General features: G+C 33.9%; 1 protein-coding gene across 2 annotated transcripts in view; it reads right to left on the reverse strand.

Annotated features, from left to right (window-relative positions):
- Positions 1–18,205, reverse strand: part of SLC44A5 (solute carrier family 44 member 5) — a 330,443-nt gene that overhangs the window by 18,081 nt on the left and 294,157 nt on the right. For both annotated transcript variants that reach the window (XM_079128981.1, XM_079128980.1), the window contains exons 8-12: positions 16,832–16,955; positions 15,414–15,497; positions 12,454–12,566; positions 5,288–5,419; positions 1,832–1,931 (exon numbers count right to left, since the gene is read on the reverse strand). In XM_079128981.1, coding sequence (XP_078985107.1) covers positions 1,832–1,931; positions 5,288–5,419; positions 12,454–12,566; positions 15,414–15,497; positions 16,832–16,955 — 553 coding nt within the window. The remainder of the gene's footprint in view (positions 1–1,831; positions 1,932–5,287; positions 5,420–12,453; positions 12,567–15,413; positions 15,498–16,831; positions 16,956–18,205) is intronic.

Here is an 18,205-nt window from a genome sequence, read left to right on the forward strand (position 1 = left end):
AGGGCGGGGGTGGGGAACCAAAAACAAAACCAACAACAACAAAAATACCGATCTGTTATATTCGAATTAATTAATTTGCAGACATTGAGTGTTGGGAACTTACTTTTACATGACACCATTTATTCCATTTTCCTGACCAAGTATTAGGAGGTTCTTCCTTTTTTACCTATTTGCAACTTATTTCTGGGAAGAAATGTTATGATCGTTTTACTACCTTTTTGCCATAGCAACCCTTCAAGTAATTCCATATCCTTTTTTTTCCTCCTGGATAATCATTTCTTTGACATAGGATATGGTTTGTAAAATGTTCACCATCCTAGCTGAGCCATTTCTAACCACTTCTTACAAATGACCATTTCAGTATATGACACAACAGTTTGATACACCACTTAAAAATAAGATGGGAATTTTATTGCTGCAAATGCTTTGACCTATCTCAGTACTTTGGCATTCATTATCTTCTTTGCTGTTCTCTCTATTCTTGATACACTGACTTTAAGTGAATTACTGTGTATCCTTAAATTTACTTTGAATTCGCATGTGCATTTATTCCAGTCCTTATTTTACCCTGAGCAATCTATCAACCTGTCACAGTTGTATTAGAGCTTCAACACAAACACACACACATGCACACACTTAGGGTCATAACAAGTGGGGCATGTTACAGTGAACTGCACAGTAACATACTATTTAAGAAAGAAACCCAGCAAATCAGTGGTGTTCAGTGGATAATGACAGGGCAACAGTTATTGTGGGGGAAAAGAGAGAGTTTAACAAACTGCTTGTTGACTATTTAAACCACTGGTTTCAGGTGGAACTCTTATTATTATAATAATGTGGCACTTTTGTTACAATAGTCCTTAAAGATGATTAAAAATAATTTTAGGTCTTGGTCCTTAACAACTTAGTTTCCATCATCCTAAGTAAAGTGTGGGGTCTATGGCTTTATAGGAATGTTTTTCTTGTTTCTTCCATGCATTATTCAAAAGTTTAGAGTACATATTATCCTCAAGTGACCTTTTGGAATAGTTTATAAACTATAGGTGTTATTGCCTCCCAGCATGAATTTTATGAAAGATTTAGTGTTTATTTTATAATATTTTAAAATAAAAATGGCTCTGAGTATTGTGTTCCTGAATCATGAGCTTTACAGAATGAATAGTCTGGTGCTGCTAGAATCAATTGTTCCATTAGAAAATGTTGTCAATTGTATGTAAATGATAATAGCATATAATTGAATTTACAGAATCATAGTGATTTAAGTTCTGTAAAACATCTCAACTATTAATATTAATATATGACACAGTATGGATATAATACAACCTATAATATAACTTTTATATAGAACTTTGTTGCTCACTTTAACATGTTATTCTTCCAACATACACTTGGTGCTCAAAATATATTGATATATGGACAGGACAGATTTTATCCTATTTTACCCTATGAAAACTGAGGATTTGTTAGCCAGGTGTGGTGGTGCACACCTATAATCCCAGCTACTAGGGAGACAGCAGGATTTTGAGTTTCAGATCAGCCTTGGCAATTTAGTGAAATAAAAATTAAAAAATCCACTGGGCTAGGGGTGTGATTCAGTGGTAGAGTGCCCCTGGAGTCAATCCTCAGTACCACAAAAGATAAAAATAAAAAACAAAAAGGACCTGTTAGTGGTGACCTTTCTAGTAAGTGGCAGAGTATGAACTTGATCCTCTTGGATGGAAAATAGTTTTCCTTAATGAGTCTTCTTAGGGGGAAAACTGGGGAGTGCAACTAGCGGTGGCTGACTTCACCAGCTGACTCACTGTCTAAGTTTCTACATTAAGAGCCTTACTTGCTCCCTTCCTTCAGCAGAACAATGGCGACACGGATTCGTTTCCTGAAGTAGATCAGCAAGATGAGGACAATTGCTTCAATGATGCTGAGTATTACCACTTTAGAACAGAAAAACAAAAATCAGTCTGTGATATGAATAAATACAAAAACAAACTTCCTCTGCAAAAGTTAGGTCTGTGCTTTATGATTATTTCTGTCAATTCTGACACTTTATAATTTAAACAGTGCTGCCTTTCCAAAATACCTATCTTATGAGTCACTTTTAACACCTGCATGAAATACTGAGAAATCCAGATTAACAACTTTAGCTAGAACTTGAACATCTCAATTGAACAGGCTTCATTTCATCCACAAAAACATTTCACACCTCTTGTAGAAATTGAGAAATAGGCATGTAAGGAGTAAGGGTTTCCTTCCATGGTAAGAAATTATGACAGAAGAGCTTTTTAGGCTGTTCACCTTGCTCCAATGTCTCTTAATTATCTTTGCAGTCAGGGCAGTCTCTTGGCTACCAACTTCTTATTTTGTGACTTCACCCACCAGAGCCACCACTGATGGAACTGGGGTGTAAATACAACCCAACTAGACCAATACACATTTTAGAATCAAAACTAAGGTAATCTAGTTTAGTCTTGAAGTTCATAAACCTCTTGAACTGAGGGTAATACAAATTTAGTAAACTGTGTCAAATCCATCTTTATGTGAAGAAAGTGAATCTGCAAAGAAAGAATACCTTGTATGTGTATAAAGAAAGGGAGTGAGGAGAGGAAATTTTGGGTTCTTTGGGACTTTTCATTTTCTGGATGCAATTAAATTTGAACATCCGGTGCTTTCTTGAGTTTGATGAGCCACTTCTATATTTTTATAATAAACACCCCCCCCCCCCGCTCCATCCCTAGCTTGTTCCAGTTTTTTCTCTTCAGCTAGCTCAATTAGGTTTTTTAAAAACTTAATTCTACATAGTCTCAATTATCATATGTCCCCAATTCTATGATACATCTTTAGTTTAGTAATAAAATTTTAGGGACAGTAAAAAAAAAACCCTTCATCAAATGTCTATTCAATAATTTTAAGATGCATCCTGATTTCAGAAATGTTAAAAATAGAAAGGTATGGATCTTAAAATCAAGAAAATATGGTACTACTAATAACAAACCTGAAAAGTATAAAATAAACTTCTTGGAAACTTAAAATCCTACTCATGAAGGAATCCCTTCTATAATCTCCTTGCTAGGTGTTCTGTTCATTCTTGAGCTTCAGTGATGGATAGCTTGTTATTCATTTTATTACAATACCACATTCTGATATCATATCACACATCAGTTAAGATCTCCAAGTAATTTGAAATAAGTAAACTCAGAGCTGCAGGAGGAACTTAGTTAAGTATCATCTTGCTTCAACATTTTCTTTTAATGAAGCTATGTATTTATATATTCATGCACATTTTATTCTCTTAAAACACTAATTTCTGTCTTAAATTGTGGATTATAGCCATTTTATGCTAAGACTGTTATCTTCAAAAAAAATGTAAGGAAATGAAATACATCAAAATCAGTATGCATTCTGAAGTGCATTGTTAAGAAACATTGTATATTAAACTTATATTAACAAAGTGACATATCAAAATGGTTACCTTAGAGGAATCTAAATAATTTGAATTTAAGTACTATATTCCCTTCTTATGGTTGAATAAGTAATATAAACATATTTGATATCCTATAGAACAGATTTCATAATTCTGTAACTTAATAGAGAAGGAGATTAGAACCTGGAGTGTAAGAAATGTACCCAAGGTCATGAAATTAGTCAATAACAGAGAAGAATAGAATCATCTTCCAACACAACCAAGGACACATAAACTTATAATTTTTTATTTGTAAATACTGTTTTTTAGTGCTTGTCTTAATAGTTTCACATGTATGCCTTTTTCTCTGGTTCCTAGAATTTGCTAAACACAGAGAAAGTAATCAATTAATATCTGATTGATTATGAAGCCTCAGACTTATTTAAGAAGAGTTTCATATTGTTAAACTTGAATATTTAAGAAAAAGCTCTATATTTTCCTAAAGGTATATCCCTTAATTTTTCCAAATTTGCAACTGAGATCAATCCAAGAATAGAACAAAAGGTTTCAATAGATAATGGGTGAAATTCACCCCCTTTAGAAGGACAGATAACAGTAAGGGCGTCCCTGAGGAGATACAGAATCGTTCAAATTCCAGACAAGGAATGAGGACACAATTTGCACGATTTTTGTAGTTAAAAATAAAATCTGTAAATGAAACGTTCTTCTGCAACATATTTGAAAAAAAAAATGTAAGTGAAGGGAACTAGTCTTCATGAGAGAAATGGGAAGCCAACAAGTAAGAATTTGCCATTTTTTCAAACTCTGTCCAAGAAAAAGAGAAAAACTGAATTTGGCAGACAAAAGAACCTTGTAGGAACTTGTGTGCCACAGAGCTAAGTCATCAAGGTTGGCATCCTTCTGAAGAAACCATTTCTCAAGGCTGACTGAGCCCCCTTGCTTCAAAAGCTTTTCATTGATAATCTTGCTCTGTTTGCTTTGACCCCAGAAAAGTGCTGTCCTAGATGGGCTGTGCCTGTATATTGGTTGCAGGGAGAATAGCCTAATGGCGTAAACAAATAAAATGGCATTGTGGTGATATGATTTGAATCTGTCCTTGAAAGCCTGAGTATTCTTAAATAAAGAGACAAAATCAAATTTTCAACTTTTGGGGGATAGCACCCATGCCTGGAATTATGGTGTGTTATTATATATTGTCCTCTTCTGGGATCCTTACCAGGCCTCCTTGAACATAGTAAAGAGCAATAGGAGCAATATGAAAATGAATTTTTTTGAGCAACATGAAATTAAAGATAATTAAAATCTTGATTAAAGAACATGAATCTCTGAAGTGCAAGGAATATTACAATAAAACTATTCTATGAATATAAGACTAAAGTCATCTTGGAAATCTTCTTGCTTTAAAAACTTAATATTCCCCTTAACTAATTCAATAATATGAATAAACATTTCAAAAATATACATTTATTTTCAGTTACTGATTGCTCAAATTCCTACAATAGTTCAAACGTCTTGTTATGAGAAAAATTTTCTTATTTTTCTTTTCATTTGAACAAGTTTGAAAAATCAAGCATTTATTTCTTTTTAAATATCTTTCTTAGATATCAGGTTACTGTCCATAAACATTCAAAACCCAACCATTTTAAGTCAAAGGCAAATGAGTTGAGAGCCTTGTAATGTTTTCTTAGATTATACAATAAATTCTCCTCAATGACTTTTCCATTTGCTATAGCTTGTAGACATTTACCTGTAATTCCATCAGTGAGAAATGTATTTAACAGTTTACACCAACCCAAGCTTTCCCTTACATGAAAAGATATCTTTTCATTATTATGATTTTAACAAAATTAGTTTTTAAAATTCACTCACAAAATGTGAACCATGTCTGTTTCAAGTTAAAGTACATGCTTATGTTAGTCTCAATCCCAATGTCATATATAGTGAGTGTAGAATTTGGGTGCTCCTGAAGATTGTTGTATTCCTGGTAACAGTACCATATTCCTTGAAAAGAAAGAAAAACATGTTAATGTAAAATGTTATTTTGTGAAACAGAAGTCATATGCTTATCACACATATCTATGTGAAACTAGTCACTGTGGTCATTCATATTTACATAGTAAGATTCATATTTACATAGTAAATATTTTATTTGGATCTAAAAGTCTAAATTGCTTCTATATTTGACAGATTTTCGGTATTTATGTGGGTATCTCTGGTTTTAAATGTACTTTTGGTTACTAACAACCAAAATGTCTCTCAATAGGAACTGGTTAAATAAATATAGTATATTTGTTCAGTAAAAAAAATGTGTTGAAATCTCTCTTGGAGATTTATTCTCAGTACCGATTTATTGCATATTGGCTTATTTATTCTTGTATATTTAGGAATTTTGAGGCTTTTATTTTTTACTGGGGATTGAACCCAGAGGTGGTTAACCACTGAGTCACATCCCAGTTTATTTTTATTTGAGACAGGGTCTTGCTAAATTGCTCATGGCTTCACCAAGTTGCTGAGGCTGGCTTTGAATTCACAATCCACCTGCCTCAGTCTTGAGGCTACTTTAATATAAGCATACAATTTTAGAATTGGTATTGTTTTAGTTAATTGAATCCTTTTTCTCCCTAATAATACCTTTTATTTTAAAGTGTATCATCTGATACTATTATGGTTTCTAAATCTTTCTTTTGTTTAATGATTGCTAGTAATTTTGCCAATCTTTTCACTTTCAAATATTGTATTTTCTTTTATGTTGTGTAACTTTGTAAATAGCTTAGAGTTCCATTTTGATGTGTGTATTTTTCCTTATTTTTATTGATGCATTATAATTGTACATACTGGTGGGATTTGTTGTTACATATTCATACATGCATGTAATACTACTCCCCAGTATTGCCACTTTCCCTTTCTTCCTCCCATTGCCTGCCCTTTCCTCTACTGATTTTCTTTCAATTTTCATGAGATTCCCCTGCCTATCTTTCTTTTCCTTTTTCCTAACTTCCAAACATAATAGCAAACATCTGACCCTTGACTTTTTGAACTTGGCTAATTTTGCTTAACATAATGCTCTCAAGTTCCATCCATTTTCCTGTAAAGGACAATTTCATTCTTCTTTATGGCTGAATAAAACTCCATTGTGTATATATAGCACATTTTCTTTGTCCAATCATCTGTTGATTGACATGTAGGCTAGGTTCCATAGTTTAGCTATTGTGAATTGTGCTGCTATAAACATGGTAGGCATGTATCACTATAGTATACCGACCTTAGTTCTTTAGGATAAACACTGAGGAGTGATATAGCTAAGTCAGATGGTGATTATATCCCACACTGATTTCTATGGTAGTACTGATTCACAATCCTACCAACAGTGTAAAAGTTTTTCTTTTTCTCTCCAGCCTCTCCAGCATTTATTATTGTTTGAATTCTCATTGACTGCCATTCTGACTGGACTGAGATGAAATCTCAATGTAGTTTTGATTTGCATTTCCCTAATTGCTAACAATGTTGAACACGTTTACATTTGTCTGTTGGTCATTGGTATTATTTATTTTGAGAAGTGTCTGTTTAGTTCATTTGCCCATTTATTATTTGGGTTATTTGGTTCTATGATGTTAAGTTTTTTGGTCTATTTGTTGTGCTTTGTGGGTCTTGTTAAGGAAGTAGGTGCCACCACTGTATGATGGAATGTTGACCCTTTTTTTTTTTTCTTTGATCCATTTTGGTTTGAATTTTGTGCAGAGTGAGAGACAGGAGTCTATTTTCATTTTTCTACTTATAGCTATCCAGTGTTCCTAGCACAACTTGTTAAAAAGACTCTCTTTTATCCAAAATATGTTTTTAGCAATTTTTTTGAATATCAGATGGCTTTAGGTATGTGGATTTATCTCTGTGTCTTCTACTCTGTTCCATTGGTCTTGATGTCTATTTTGATGCCAATACCATGCTGTTTATATTAATACAGCTCTGCATTATAATTTCAGATCAGGTATTATGATGCCTCCTGTTTCTCTTTTCTTGCTCAGTGTTGCTTTTGCTATTCTGGGTCTTTTATTCTTCCAAATGAATTTTAGAATTGTTTTTTTCTAATTCTGTGAAGAATGTCATTGGTATTTTAATGGGGTTTGCATTGAATCTGTAAATTTCTTTTGGTAGTATGGCAATTTTTATGGGTCTACATGTCTGAGAACATGAAATTTTTTTCATCTTTTAAGGTTTTCTTCAATTTCTTCCTTCAGCATTCTATAATTTTCATTGTATAGATATTTTACCTCCTTGGTTAGATTAATTCCCAATTATTTTATTTATTTATTGAGGTTATTGTGACTGAGATAACTCCTGATTTCTTCTAAATCATTGTTGGAGTATAGGAAAATTATTGATTTACGGATATTGATCCTTTAACCTATTACTTTGCTAAACTCATTGATATGCTCTAGAAGTCTTCTGGTAGAGGGTTTGAGTTTTCTTGATACAGGATCGTATCATCAGAAATGAGAGATCATTTGACTTTTTCATTTCCAATTTATATCCCTTTTATTTACTTTTCTTGCCTGACCACTCTGACTAATGTTTCAAGGACTATATTGAATAGCAGTGCTGAGAATGAACGAACAGTCTTGTCTTGTTCCTGATTTTAGAGGAAATGTTTTTAGTTTTTCTCCATTTAGTATGATTATGGCTTTTTGTTTGTTATGAATGACCTTTACTATGTTGAGGTAAGTTCCTTCAATCCCTAGTTTCTCCAGCATTTTTAACATGAATGGGTGTTGGATTTTATCAAAGGCCTTTTCTGTATCTATTGAAATGATCATGTGATTTTTGTCTTTAATTCTACGTAAGTGGTGAATTACATTTATTGATTTGCATATGTTGAACAAAACTTGCATCCCTGGAATGAAACTCACTTGACTATGAATTTTTTGATGTTCTTGAATAGTTTGCTAATATTTTATTGAGGATTTTTTTTTATCTATGTTCATTAGGAATATCAGTCTGTAGTTTTCTTTCCTTGATATGTCTTTGGTTTTGGTATCAGGTTTATACTGGCTTTATAATGTATATTTGGGTATGTCCCCCCTTTTCAATTTCATGCAATAATTTAAGAAAGACTGGTATTAGTTCTTCTATAAAGTTCTGGTAAAACTCAGTTAAGAATCCAATAGGTCCTGGGTTTTTCTTTTTTGAAAGACTTTTAATTGCTCTTTCTATTTCATTACTTGATATTGCTCTGTTTAGGTTTTCTGAATCTTCTTAATTTAATTTGGGCAGATCATATATATCTATAAATTTGTCAAGTTCTTCCAGGTTTTCCAGCTTATTGGACTATGAATTTTCAAAATAGTTCTGATAATTGTCTGGATTTCAGAAGGGCCTGTGTGCTATCTCCATTTTCATCTCAGACTTTGTTGATTTGGGTCTTCTCGCTCCTTATGGTTGGTTTGGCTAAAGATTTGTTAACCTTATTTATCTTTTTAAAGATGAAGATCTTTGTTGCATTGCTTCTCTGTATTGTTTTCTTAGTCTCGATTTCATTGATTTTTTTTGGCTCTGATCTTAATTATTTTCTGCTTTGTACTCAGTAATCACTTCCTGGTTATTGCTTGATATTTTAGTTCTGTACATTCTTAAATGGGATATTACTATTATCTTAAATAAATGTCTTTTTTGTTTTACCTACATGTTTATCAATTTATTTTCTTAGCTTACTATCCTTTCTTGTACCTAATACTTTTTGTGGATTCATTTTTCTTCTTCCACACACTTTTTTTTTTAAATCACAATTGTATTCATTCTCTCAGGAAATAAGCTACCACCTTGGTCTGAGCTTCCCTTGTGATACGTGGATTGCCGCAACTGCCACCTCACACGTCTCATTGATCTATTTTGTCTCACAATAGTCTATACTAAACACAGAGACCCCAATTAGCATAACAGCATATCTTATCTCTGCTCAAAACCCTATAATGCTTCCCCTAAAACACAGTTTACACTCTGAGTGAAAACTAAGGCCTTACAATAATCTGTGAGGCTCTGGCTCCACATAAAGTCTGTGGCCTCATCTCCTCCTATTGTCTCACTTATTTAACACCCCAATCCACCCAGCCTCCTGGTCATTTCTTCAACATATTCTTAGCTTACACCCTTCGCTCTCACTGTACCTACGTGGATTTATCTCTGTTTTTTCCCTCATCCTCACTACCCAACTTCATAGCCTTTTCAAAGTGTTTCTCATGTCTCTTCTAAAAAAGACCTACCATGGGATTAAGAATGTAGCTTAGTGGTAGAGTATTTACCTAGTATGGGCCAAGCCCATATAGTTCAATATCCAGCATCACTATCCTACTAATAGTGCAAATTTACTCCTCATCATGCCATGGCACTTTCTATCCCCCTTTACCTACTCTCCTTTTTCTTTTTTCCATAAGCAAACATCACCTTCTGATAATTAATTTACTAGGTTATGAGCATCAGGAGAATACCTTTGTTTAATCACTGCTGTTTTAAGTTTTAGAATAATACTTGCATATAGTAATAACTCAACTGATATTTGTTGATTAAATACAAGAATGTCTGACGAGATAGAATTTCTCTTCCATTATTCTCCTTGATAAAATTAGTGCTTCTTGTATCTATGGAGCCATGTGCTTCATAAGTTCTAGAAAATCCTCAAGCAATAATTTTCAAATATGGCTGATACATGTTAGGTCATCCTTGATCTGTTCTCCATCTGGTTTAACCACACAATCATATTTTTGTCCTTGTCACATTCTGCTGTGTTTTAGGTGATTACTTGAGATCCATCTTTCAGCTTATTCATTGTTTTGCTATTTACCAAGTTTGTTTTTAATATCATAATTTTATATTTTTAGAAAGTTCTATTTGGTTCATCTTTATGTATTCATGAGCATTTTATTGATTTTCCGGTGATTATATCTTTAATTCTTTGATTATTGTATACATGGTTATTTCATTCTATACTAATTTTCATATCTAAATTTACTGGACCCTTCAGTCTGCTGTTTATAGCTTCTGTTGATATTCATATGCAAATATTTCATTGCATGTTGGATAACATTATACTTTGTTGATCTTAATCTGTGGAAACCTGGGGACTTGAATTGAGGGTACTTTCATCTAGAAGAGATTTGTTTGTGTTTCTGTTGGCAGTCAAAGAACACTACCACATTGGAGTCACTTTCCGCATTTCCCAGGATCCCAGACATACTCCAGGGGGTTCAGGTGAGATTCTCTGTCTTGTTGCTGACTCAGGTTTCAGCATCTCCATTCTGGCATTTCTATCTGATACACAGTGTTTCATATGTGCATTCTGCTCAGTTCCAAAGTTTGATTTTAGCTCATGGGCTTACATCTTTTTCCCTTTTGGACAGAATTTGTTTATTTCCTATTAGCTCAATGTTAAAGTTTAGATGTTGAATGCTGCCAGTCTTGCTTCCCAGGGTGGTACTCTTGGGAAGTGGTAGAAACTTAAGGAGGTAGGGCTTAGTGGGAGACATTCTTTGCAGAATGTGCCCTTGAAAGGGATTGTGGAACTCGCTGTATTCCTCTTTTTCTTCTGCTTTGTGGCTCATGACATGCACAGTTTACTCTTTTACACACTCCCACCATGACATGCTGCCTCATCAGAGAACCAAAGCAATGTACCCCTATCCCTGATCTTGAACTGAAAAATCCAGAATCATAAGGAAAATAAACCTTTTCTCTCTGTAAGTTAAAAATCTCAGATATTTTGTCACAATAATGGCAAAATGACTAATATGCTCATCAAAATGTATTACATAAAAAATATAACTATATGATATAAACTTTTATGCCTTTATTTCATACCAAGAGGACTCTTTAGGGTCTTTAGACTAGTACCCTCATACTGATGGATGTTAAAGTCTAGGCAGCACTTTTCAATTTCTTTTGCTTTCTCTCTCTTGTCCTTGATTTTTAAAAGAAGTTAGGATCTCTAGACTTCAAATACTCTTCCTGAAAAACATTTCTGCCTAACAACAACAACAACAGTGACAGCAAGAACAGTCTTTACTGAACATTTACTATGTGGTATCAGATTTCTAAGTACTGTATATATAATATTGGATTTAATGTTCACAGTTCTTCTTATACAGTTGAAGAAACTATGAATCAGAGAGACTATGTACTAGCAGAGGATCACACAGTTAATATGTAATGCATCTGGGGTTGCTTTTTTTTTTTTTTTTCCCCAACTCAAAATCCATGTTCATGATCACAGAGTTATGGATACTCTCCTGTGTTTCCCTTAGCTTGTTCTGCTCAATGAGAATTGTTCCCTTGCTGCACATGGGCCCTTGCTCACAAATTGACTTTTTTTCTGCTCAGTATGACAATCCACATTGTTTTACATCCTAGTAAATAGACTGCTTTCAATAGGAAATTGTTTCCCATTACATGTAGAAATCCAGTTTTCCAAGATAGTAGCAGAGCTCAGCTGCATTCAGTCTTATTTACTTACATTTTCCAAACTAATTGGACATTTCCTCACCATAAGTAGCTTTAAGCTTAAATGCTACATGATTATTTGCTATGTAAGCACTATGTAAGGAATCAGTAGGGAACTGAAATTGATTGCTTCATCTGTACTTTATATATATTGACCATCTTTCTCCCCTTTTTTCCATTGTCGAAGTTGTAGTGTAGCCAATCTCAGATTTCTTTTGCTGCTTAAGACAAGTCAGTGAAGTCAATAGCAGGCTTTATTATCATTTCTTTCTTGGTGACAATAAAAGGTGTTTGAATCACATGCCTAGACTCTCCAGCAGCAAAGAGCAGGGGTTATTTAGAACTCCAAGTATCAATACGAGAACAAGACTTTTAAATAGAAGTTAGAGAGACAGTGTGTTAAAGGTTAAATAATTATTTTAAATGTCATGATTTGGGGGAGGAAATAACTAAATCAAAAGCAAGTAAAACTTCCAATGATTGATAATGGCAAATGAAAAAAAAAAGACATTATTTTGATATTTGATAATTTTAAGAGATTTGATACATACCATATCCTATAATTCCAAGTACACCAAATGCAAACATCCAGAAGAGGAATCCAGCTATGTACCTCAGGAGTATCAAAAATGTCCAACTAAGGACCATGGCAATACATAGGCCACTAGAAGGAAAAACCCACAACAAATAGGGGTCAAATTGCTAAACACAACATAATAAAAAATCAAGACAAGACTTTTATCTATTCAAAAAATTCTTAGTTTATTTTGCTTGAAGCATTCTTAGTTTATTTTATTTTATAGAAACATTTATAATAATAAAAAGTATGAGCACCTTTGGTTTACCTAGGCACACAAGGATGCCCATGTAAGAAAATCAGGGACTTTATACATGAGCCTCTTTGTGTATCTAGGTAAACCAAAGTGCAGTATTAATCACTGGTCAAGGGAAAATACAATTCCTCCAACTTACAATTCTGACCTGCCTGCCGCAGTTGTTATGTCCTATTTCTTTTCCCCTTCACATCTACTTCCTAGGTGGTAAATTACAAAATATAAACATGGTGAATTTGTGCTATTCTCTCTACCTGGTGATTAATGGAAATTCAACCTGGTTGTCTAGAATCAACTAGAAGCAGAAAGATAAGAAAGATAACTGATTACCCAGTTCCTGAGTTCATGATTTTATGGTCGTTATCACTTTGATCTAATTATCTTAAGTAATATGTGGTGCCTGACATCACCAGACAGCTATCCCAGATTTCCTGTGATGTGTCGGACACTATCTGGAGCCCTGGTAAGGCTTCAGCATCTCCTGGGCCATGTAGCATTATCACGCAGGACTATTTTCTATTTTAATTTCTTCCTTGAATTTGAGCTATTGGAGAAGCTTCCTTCCCCCATATATCCAGGTTCAGGTTATGAAGGAGTTCCCTGGTGTATTGTCCTCAAAGGGAACTCATTAAGATTGTAAACTGGCTGACTCTTCCTTTTAGAACTGACAGCTCTAGTGCTTACTGCTAGTTTTCAATCACAACAACAGACAAAGCCTAGTACCTTTATCCAATTTATGGTCTCAAGTGTTAACTTTAAAAAAATCTTAATAATTACTGTTGCTGAATAGATCACAGCACAGCACCAAATTGCCTTCTCAGGTCAACATATTGCAGTCTGTTTTTAACTTCAAAAGACACTCCTTCTTAAAATCACAGGTGCATTAATGCTTAAATATTCAATATGGTTGAAGGATTGTTCTATAGCATAATCCAAGGGGAACATTTAAAAAAGATTCGGGGGTAGGGAGAAAGCTGTTTATTATGTGTTTTAAATTCTTTCATAAAATTTCTAACTAAATAAACTGATTCCTATCCTATTAGTACTTCAACTTCAGAAAAAACTGAAAGTGAAGGCAGGTTACTGATGTTATAGTGGTAAGAGTGGTAGCCAGGTACATAGAATTTCAGTGTGTGTCTAGGTGATGTGGACTGGAGAGTCTATGATAATATACAATTGTTCAGGTGAGAGTAGAAAAGCCAAATGGATAAAAACATAGAAAATGACAGTAGGGTCTGACAATAGGGAAACCAGTTCAAGTATTGTTAGCATAAACTACAATGTCTGCTACAGAGATATATCCTAATACATTGAAAATAATTATTGGAATTGTTGAAGACAAAGCATTGAAATGAGGAAATCTCACAAAATAATGTAGTTGTATAGCTCTAAAATTACTCACTAGTATTTAATACAATCTCAACTTTATCAAGCCCCATCCACTTAAATATGCTGTACCTATCTTGTCCCCCAAGTGTTTTTAGAACTGTTTGGCAAACCCACATTTTTTATGCATCTACTACATTCTAAGAACTGTCATCAGGAGTTAGGAAATTAAACATGAGTTGGGTATGGCAACCATTATAAACAGTGGACAGTGCATCAGAGGAAAAGAGTCAGGTAGGTAAAATACCTAATGATAGGTGCTGTGTAGAAGAAAAGGATACTTGTATGTCAAGGAATGCACGGAATGCATACAGACCCATGTACATGCATGCACACTTACAATAGGTATGAGGAAAACAGAGGGGAACAATTAAAACAATTAATTTTCATAGTGAAGATAACAAAAATTTCACAAGTGACACTAAACTGATTTTAAAGGATGAGGTGGAGTTACCCAGGACAGACAAGAATATGGCAGGAAAGGAATGAAAGGGGCAAAATCATGGATTTAATGGTCTGGGGATGGGATGGGTATATTATTTGATACACTAAAAATATGGGATTAATTAAGACACAAGGATGGAGATAACACTGAGAAACTAAGTGAACCAGGTCATAAAGGGCCTTGAAAGTACCTGAGGAAGTTTTAACTTCATTCCTTGATCAGTAGGGAAACATAAAAGCTTTCAAGCTCTAGCAAGTGACAAAGAGCCCAATGGTTATGACAGTCTTAGAATGTCAATCACATTTACCTACTTTGGGACAGTGGCTGCATTTCTTTAATGTTCCTGAAATATAAATCTTATACTTAAAAATTAAAAACCTCCTCTTCCATATATTTTTTGACTTCTCATAATTACAATGCCTCTGATGATGAGGATAACAATCATTATGTGGAAAGGAAACGTTAGAAAAAAAATAGGAATAATAGTTTGGAGGTGAAGGCAGGGACAAATGAGAAAAAAGAACCAGAGAAAAAACACCATGTGCACTGTACCATGATAAGCAGCACACAAGTACCACAGACACAGAAGTCCTACAGGTATTGCCGCAGGTGAGTACTTGTATGAGTAGTTTAGAATGTAAAATTTACATTCTTATAACATTCTGCTAACAGTGGGCATATTTACAAGTATCTTTTTCCTGTCTTCACACTATCTGAAAAAGAAAATGGTCCTAACAGACCTGAGTCAACCTTTTAGCCATGAGGAAGAATGAGGAATCTGAAGAATCATTCCATAGAGGAAATCAGAAAGGGACTGGAGAAGAAACACTTATGTGTCTACACTTACAAGAGGATCCAATACCATGTCACTGCGTAGTCCTCAAACACTTTTGATCCAATTGCCCTTGCATCAAGGAGTTTATTGATAGCACTGAATTAAAAGAAGGAAAAATTAATAATTTTTCAATCAATGTTAAACACAAATGTTTTTATGATAAAAGGAATTTTTCAACTTGCTGTTCAAAGCATGTCTTTAGAAACCACATATCAGCAGTGACTCTTTTCCTAGCCACAACACATGAAATACCATTTTAGTAAACTGGCAAAATGGGTAAAACATCCAAAGGTGGATAAGCTTGCCAAAGTGGCTACAACTGCACACATAGAGAACATGGCTTTTAAGAACAATGCACAGATTCTTCTCCAGTGTATCCAATATATATATTGAGTATATAAACCCTCAGTACTGCAGAAATCTCACTGTAAAAAATAAATTTAAATAAGATCAGTTTGTAATTTACAAAATTCATAGAGTCAAGAATGAACATCTCTTTTGTATTTCTCTGACAGCACTACAGCAGTAAGGCATGATGGGGCACACACCTAAAAGTGCACAAATCCTTAGTGTCCCATCTGGTTAATAACCAAGTTTGAACACACTCATATACAACATTGTCAGCCCTTTCCCATGTGCCCCAATTGTAATGCCTACGTCTTCCCCTCAAGTAACCACTATTCTGACTTTTGTGATAATTATTTTCTATTTTTTTCTTTTTCATTTTAACACTTATGTATTAATTAACAGGGAAATTTAATTAAGTTCTGCTTCTTTTTGCATTTACTATCAAAGCAATCATATTTCTATTATTATTTTATGAGTTCTTTCACATAGCTCTTTCTAAAATTCATCCATGTTGCTCTTCTAAAGATGCAGGAGCTGTACTATAATGCCTGTATCCTACCTACTAATGTCTTTTAAGAAAGAGAAATAACAATTTTAGAATATCTCAAGTTTTCAGTTTTAAAAATTTTACAACTGAGTTATGCAATGATACTCTGTCCATTTATGTTTGCACACACATTGAAGGGTGTGTATGTGTGCATCCAGGGAAATATATTTCCCAATAATGTAGAGCAAAATGTGCATAGTCAAAAGAAACAGTTAATTTACTGCATTATAGTTAGCATGTAGAAACTTGATATAGTGCCAATACATTTCCTTATGTCACATTTCTATCACTATTGATAATGAAAGTTTTGACCATTTTGAAAAACATCATTGTTCTTTCTAATTCATTCTATTTTCTCCCTTCATATACATGCCTTCTTAATGAACACATACCAAGTTCTCCAATCTAAAGTGACATATATATTTCATAATAACACACAATTCTTTTCCTACGACCTCTAACCTTGCTGGGGCTGTAATGTTGGATACAATAACAGGATGCATCAACATTGAAAATAGAAATGTAACAAACATACTTTGACGCCTCTCTGAGTTCTAGTACATTTCTTGTTTTTCCACTTCCATCTTCAAACAGCATCTTATTTCCTACTGTTAAAGAGCCATTTTTGGTAGAGAAATCAGGCAAACACCTCTGGAGAACTGTAAAAGTAAATTAAAATTATGGCAATCACTTTTCTGTTTCTTTCATGATGTCCTCCTGTTGTAAACTTTATAATCAAATTCTTACTAGGTATTTAAATTGCTCAATAAAAATAGCTAATTGCTTTTTACTTGATGATTTGAAGATTTTCCAATAGTTCTAAAGCTGAAATAGAAAGCAAATATGATTATAATCTGAAGCTACATTGCAAACCTTTTGATTATTTTATGCATGGTAAATATTATTTTATACATGATATATTCACCAAATTGCCACAAATAGGATATACAGCATGAGTGACAATGATAATCACTTTCATAGAAAAGTCACACTCATTTGTATGACTGAATGGGAATAGGCTTGCTATTTTAATAAAATCTTGGCTATGCCTAGAATAAAGTCTAAAAAAGTAGAAATGAAAATTCTGAAGCTATCAAGGAAGTTCATACTTTGTATGTAGACTAGTATAATTTCTGAGTATTAAATTACTGTTCAATTTTCTATATTCTTACTTTGATTAAGTAGAATCCTTTACTCTTTATCTATTAAACTATTTTTAAGCCCAGTTTCAAAAGAAGAGGAAATCAGAAATGGATTATTTTCATAATTTTTCTAAGAAGCATTGCCAATTTACATAAAGGGCTTAAAATAAAACTTTAACGCAACCAGTATAGAGAAAGACCTATGTCACCACAAAGCCTTTTCTGACTTCTCTGGCTCTCTTTTTCACCCACTTCCAACTTCTGTAGCTCTAATAATATGGCTTATTCCTCCAGTATCATCCCAAATTTTTCTCCTGCTACTTCCTTTCCTCCTGTGGCAAATCTGACTTAGTATTGTCTATCAGATGTTTTGCTTGCTCTCAATCCAATTAGATTTCTGCCCTGCCATGGAAATTGTCCTCCCAGTGGCCCAAATGACCTCATCCTGCTAGAATTTGTTACCCAGAGTAGTGCCTGGCACTAGTAGAATTTGACCTATATTTGCTCTTCACTGAGCTACTTTTCTGAGCCTTTGACACAGTAGATACCCCCTTGCCTTTCTGAAACTCTTTCTCCTTGGCTTATGTAGATCACATCTCTCCTATGCTCCCCTTCTTTCTGTGCACTCTGCCCTTTTATACTCTCTACATATGAGTGTTGCCACCCAGAGGGTGCCCTGACCTTGTTCCACATATTATTTTTTTCTGGGTAATCTCATCCAATCTGTTAACTTCTATTACTTAATATGCTCACTGAATATTTTAGAA

The sequence above is a fragment of the Sciurus vulgaris genome, assembly GCF_902686455.1.
Source record: "Sciurus vulgaris genome assembly, chromosome: 1".
Classification (NCBI taxonomy): Eukaryota; Metazoa; Chordata; class Mammalia; order Rodentia; family Sciuridae; genus Sciurus; species Sciurus vulgaris.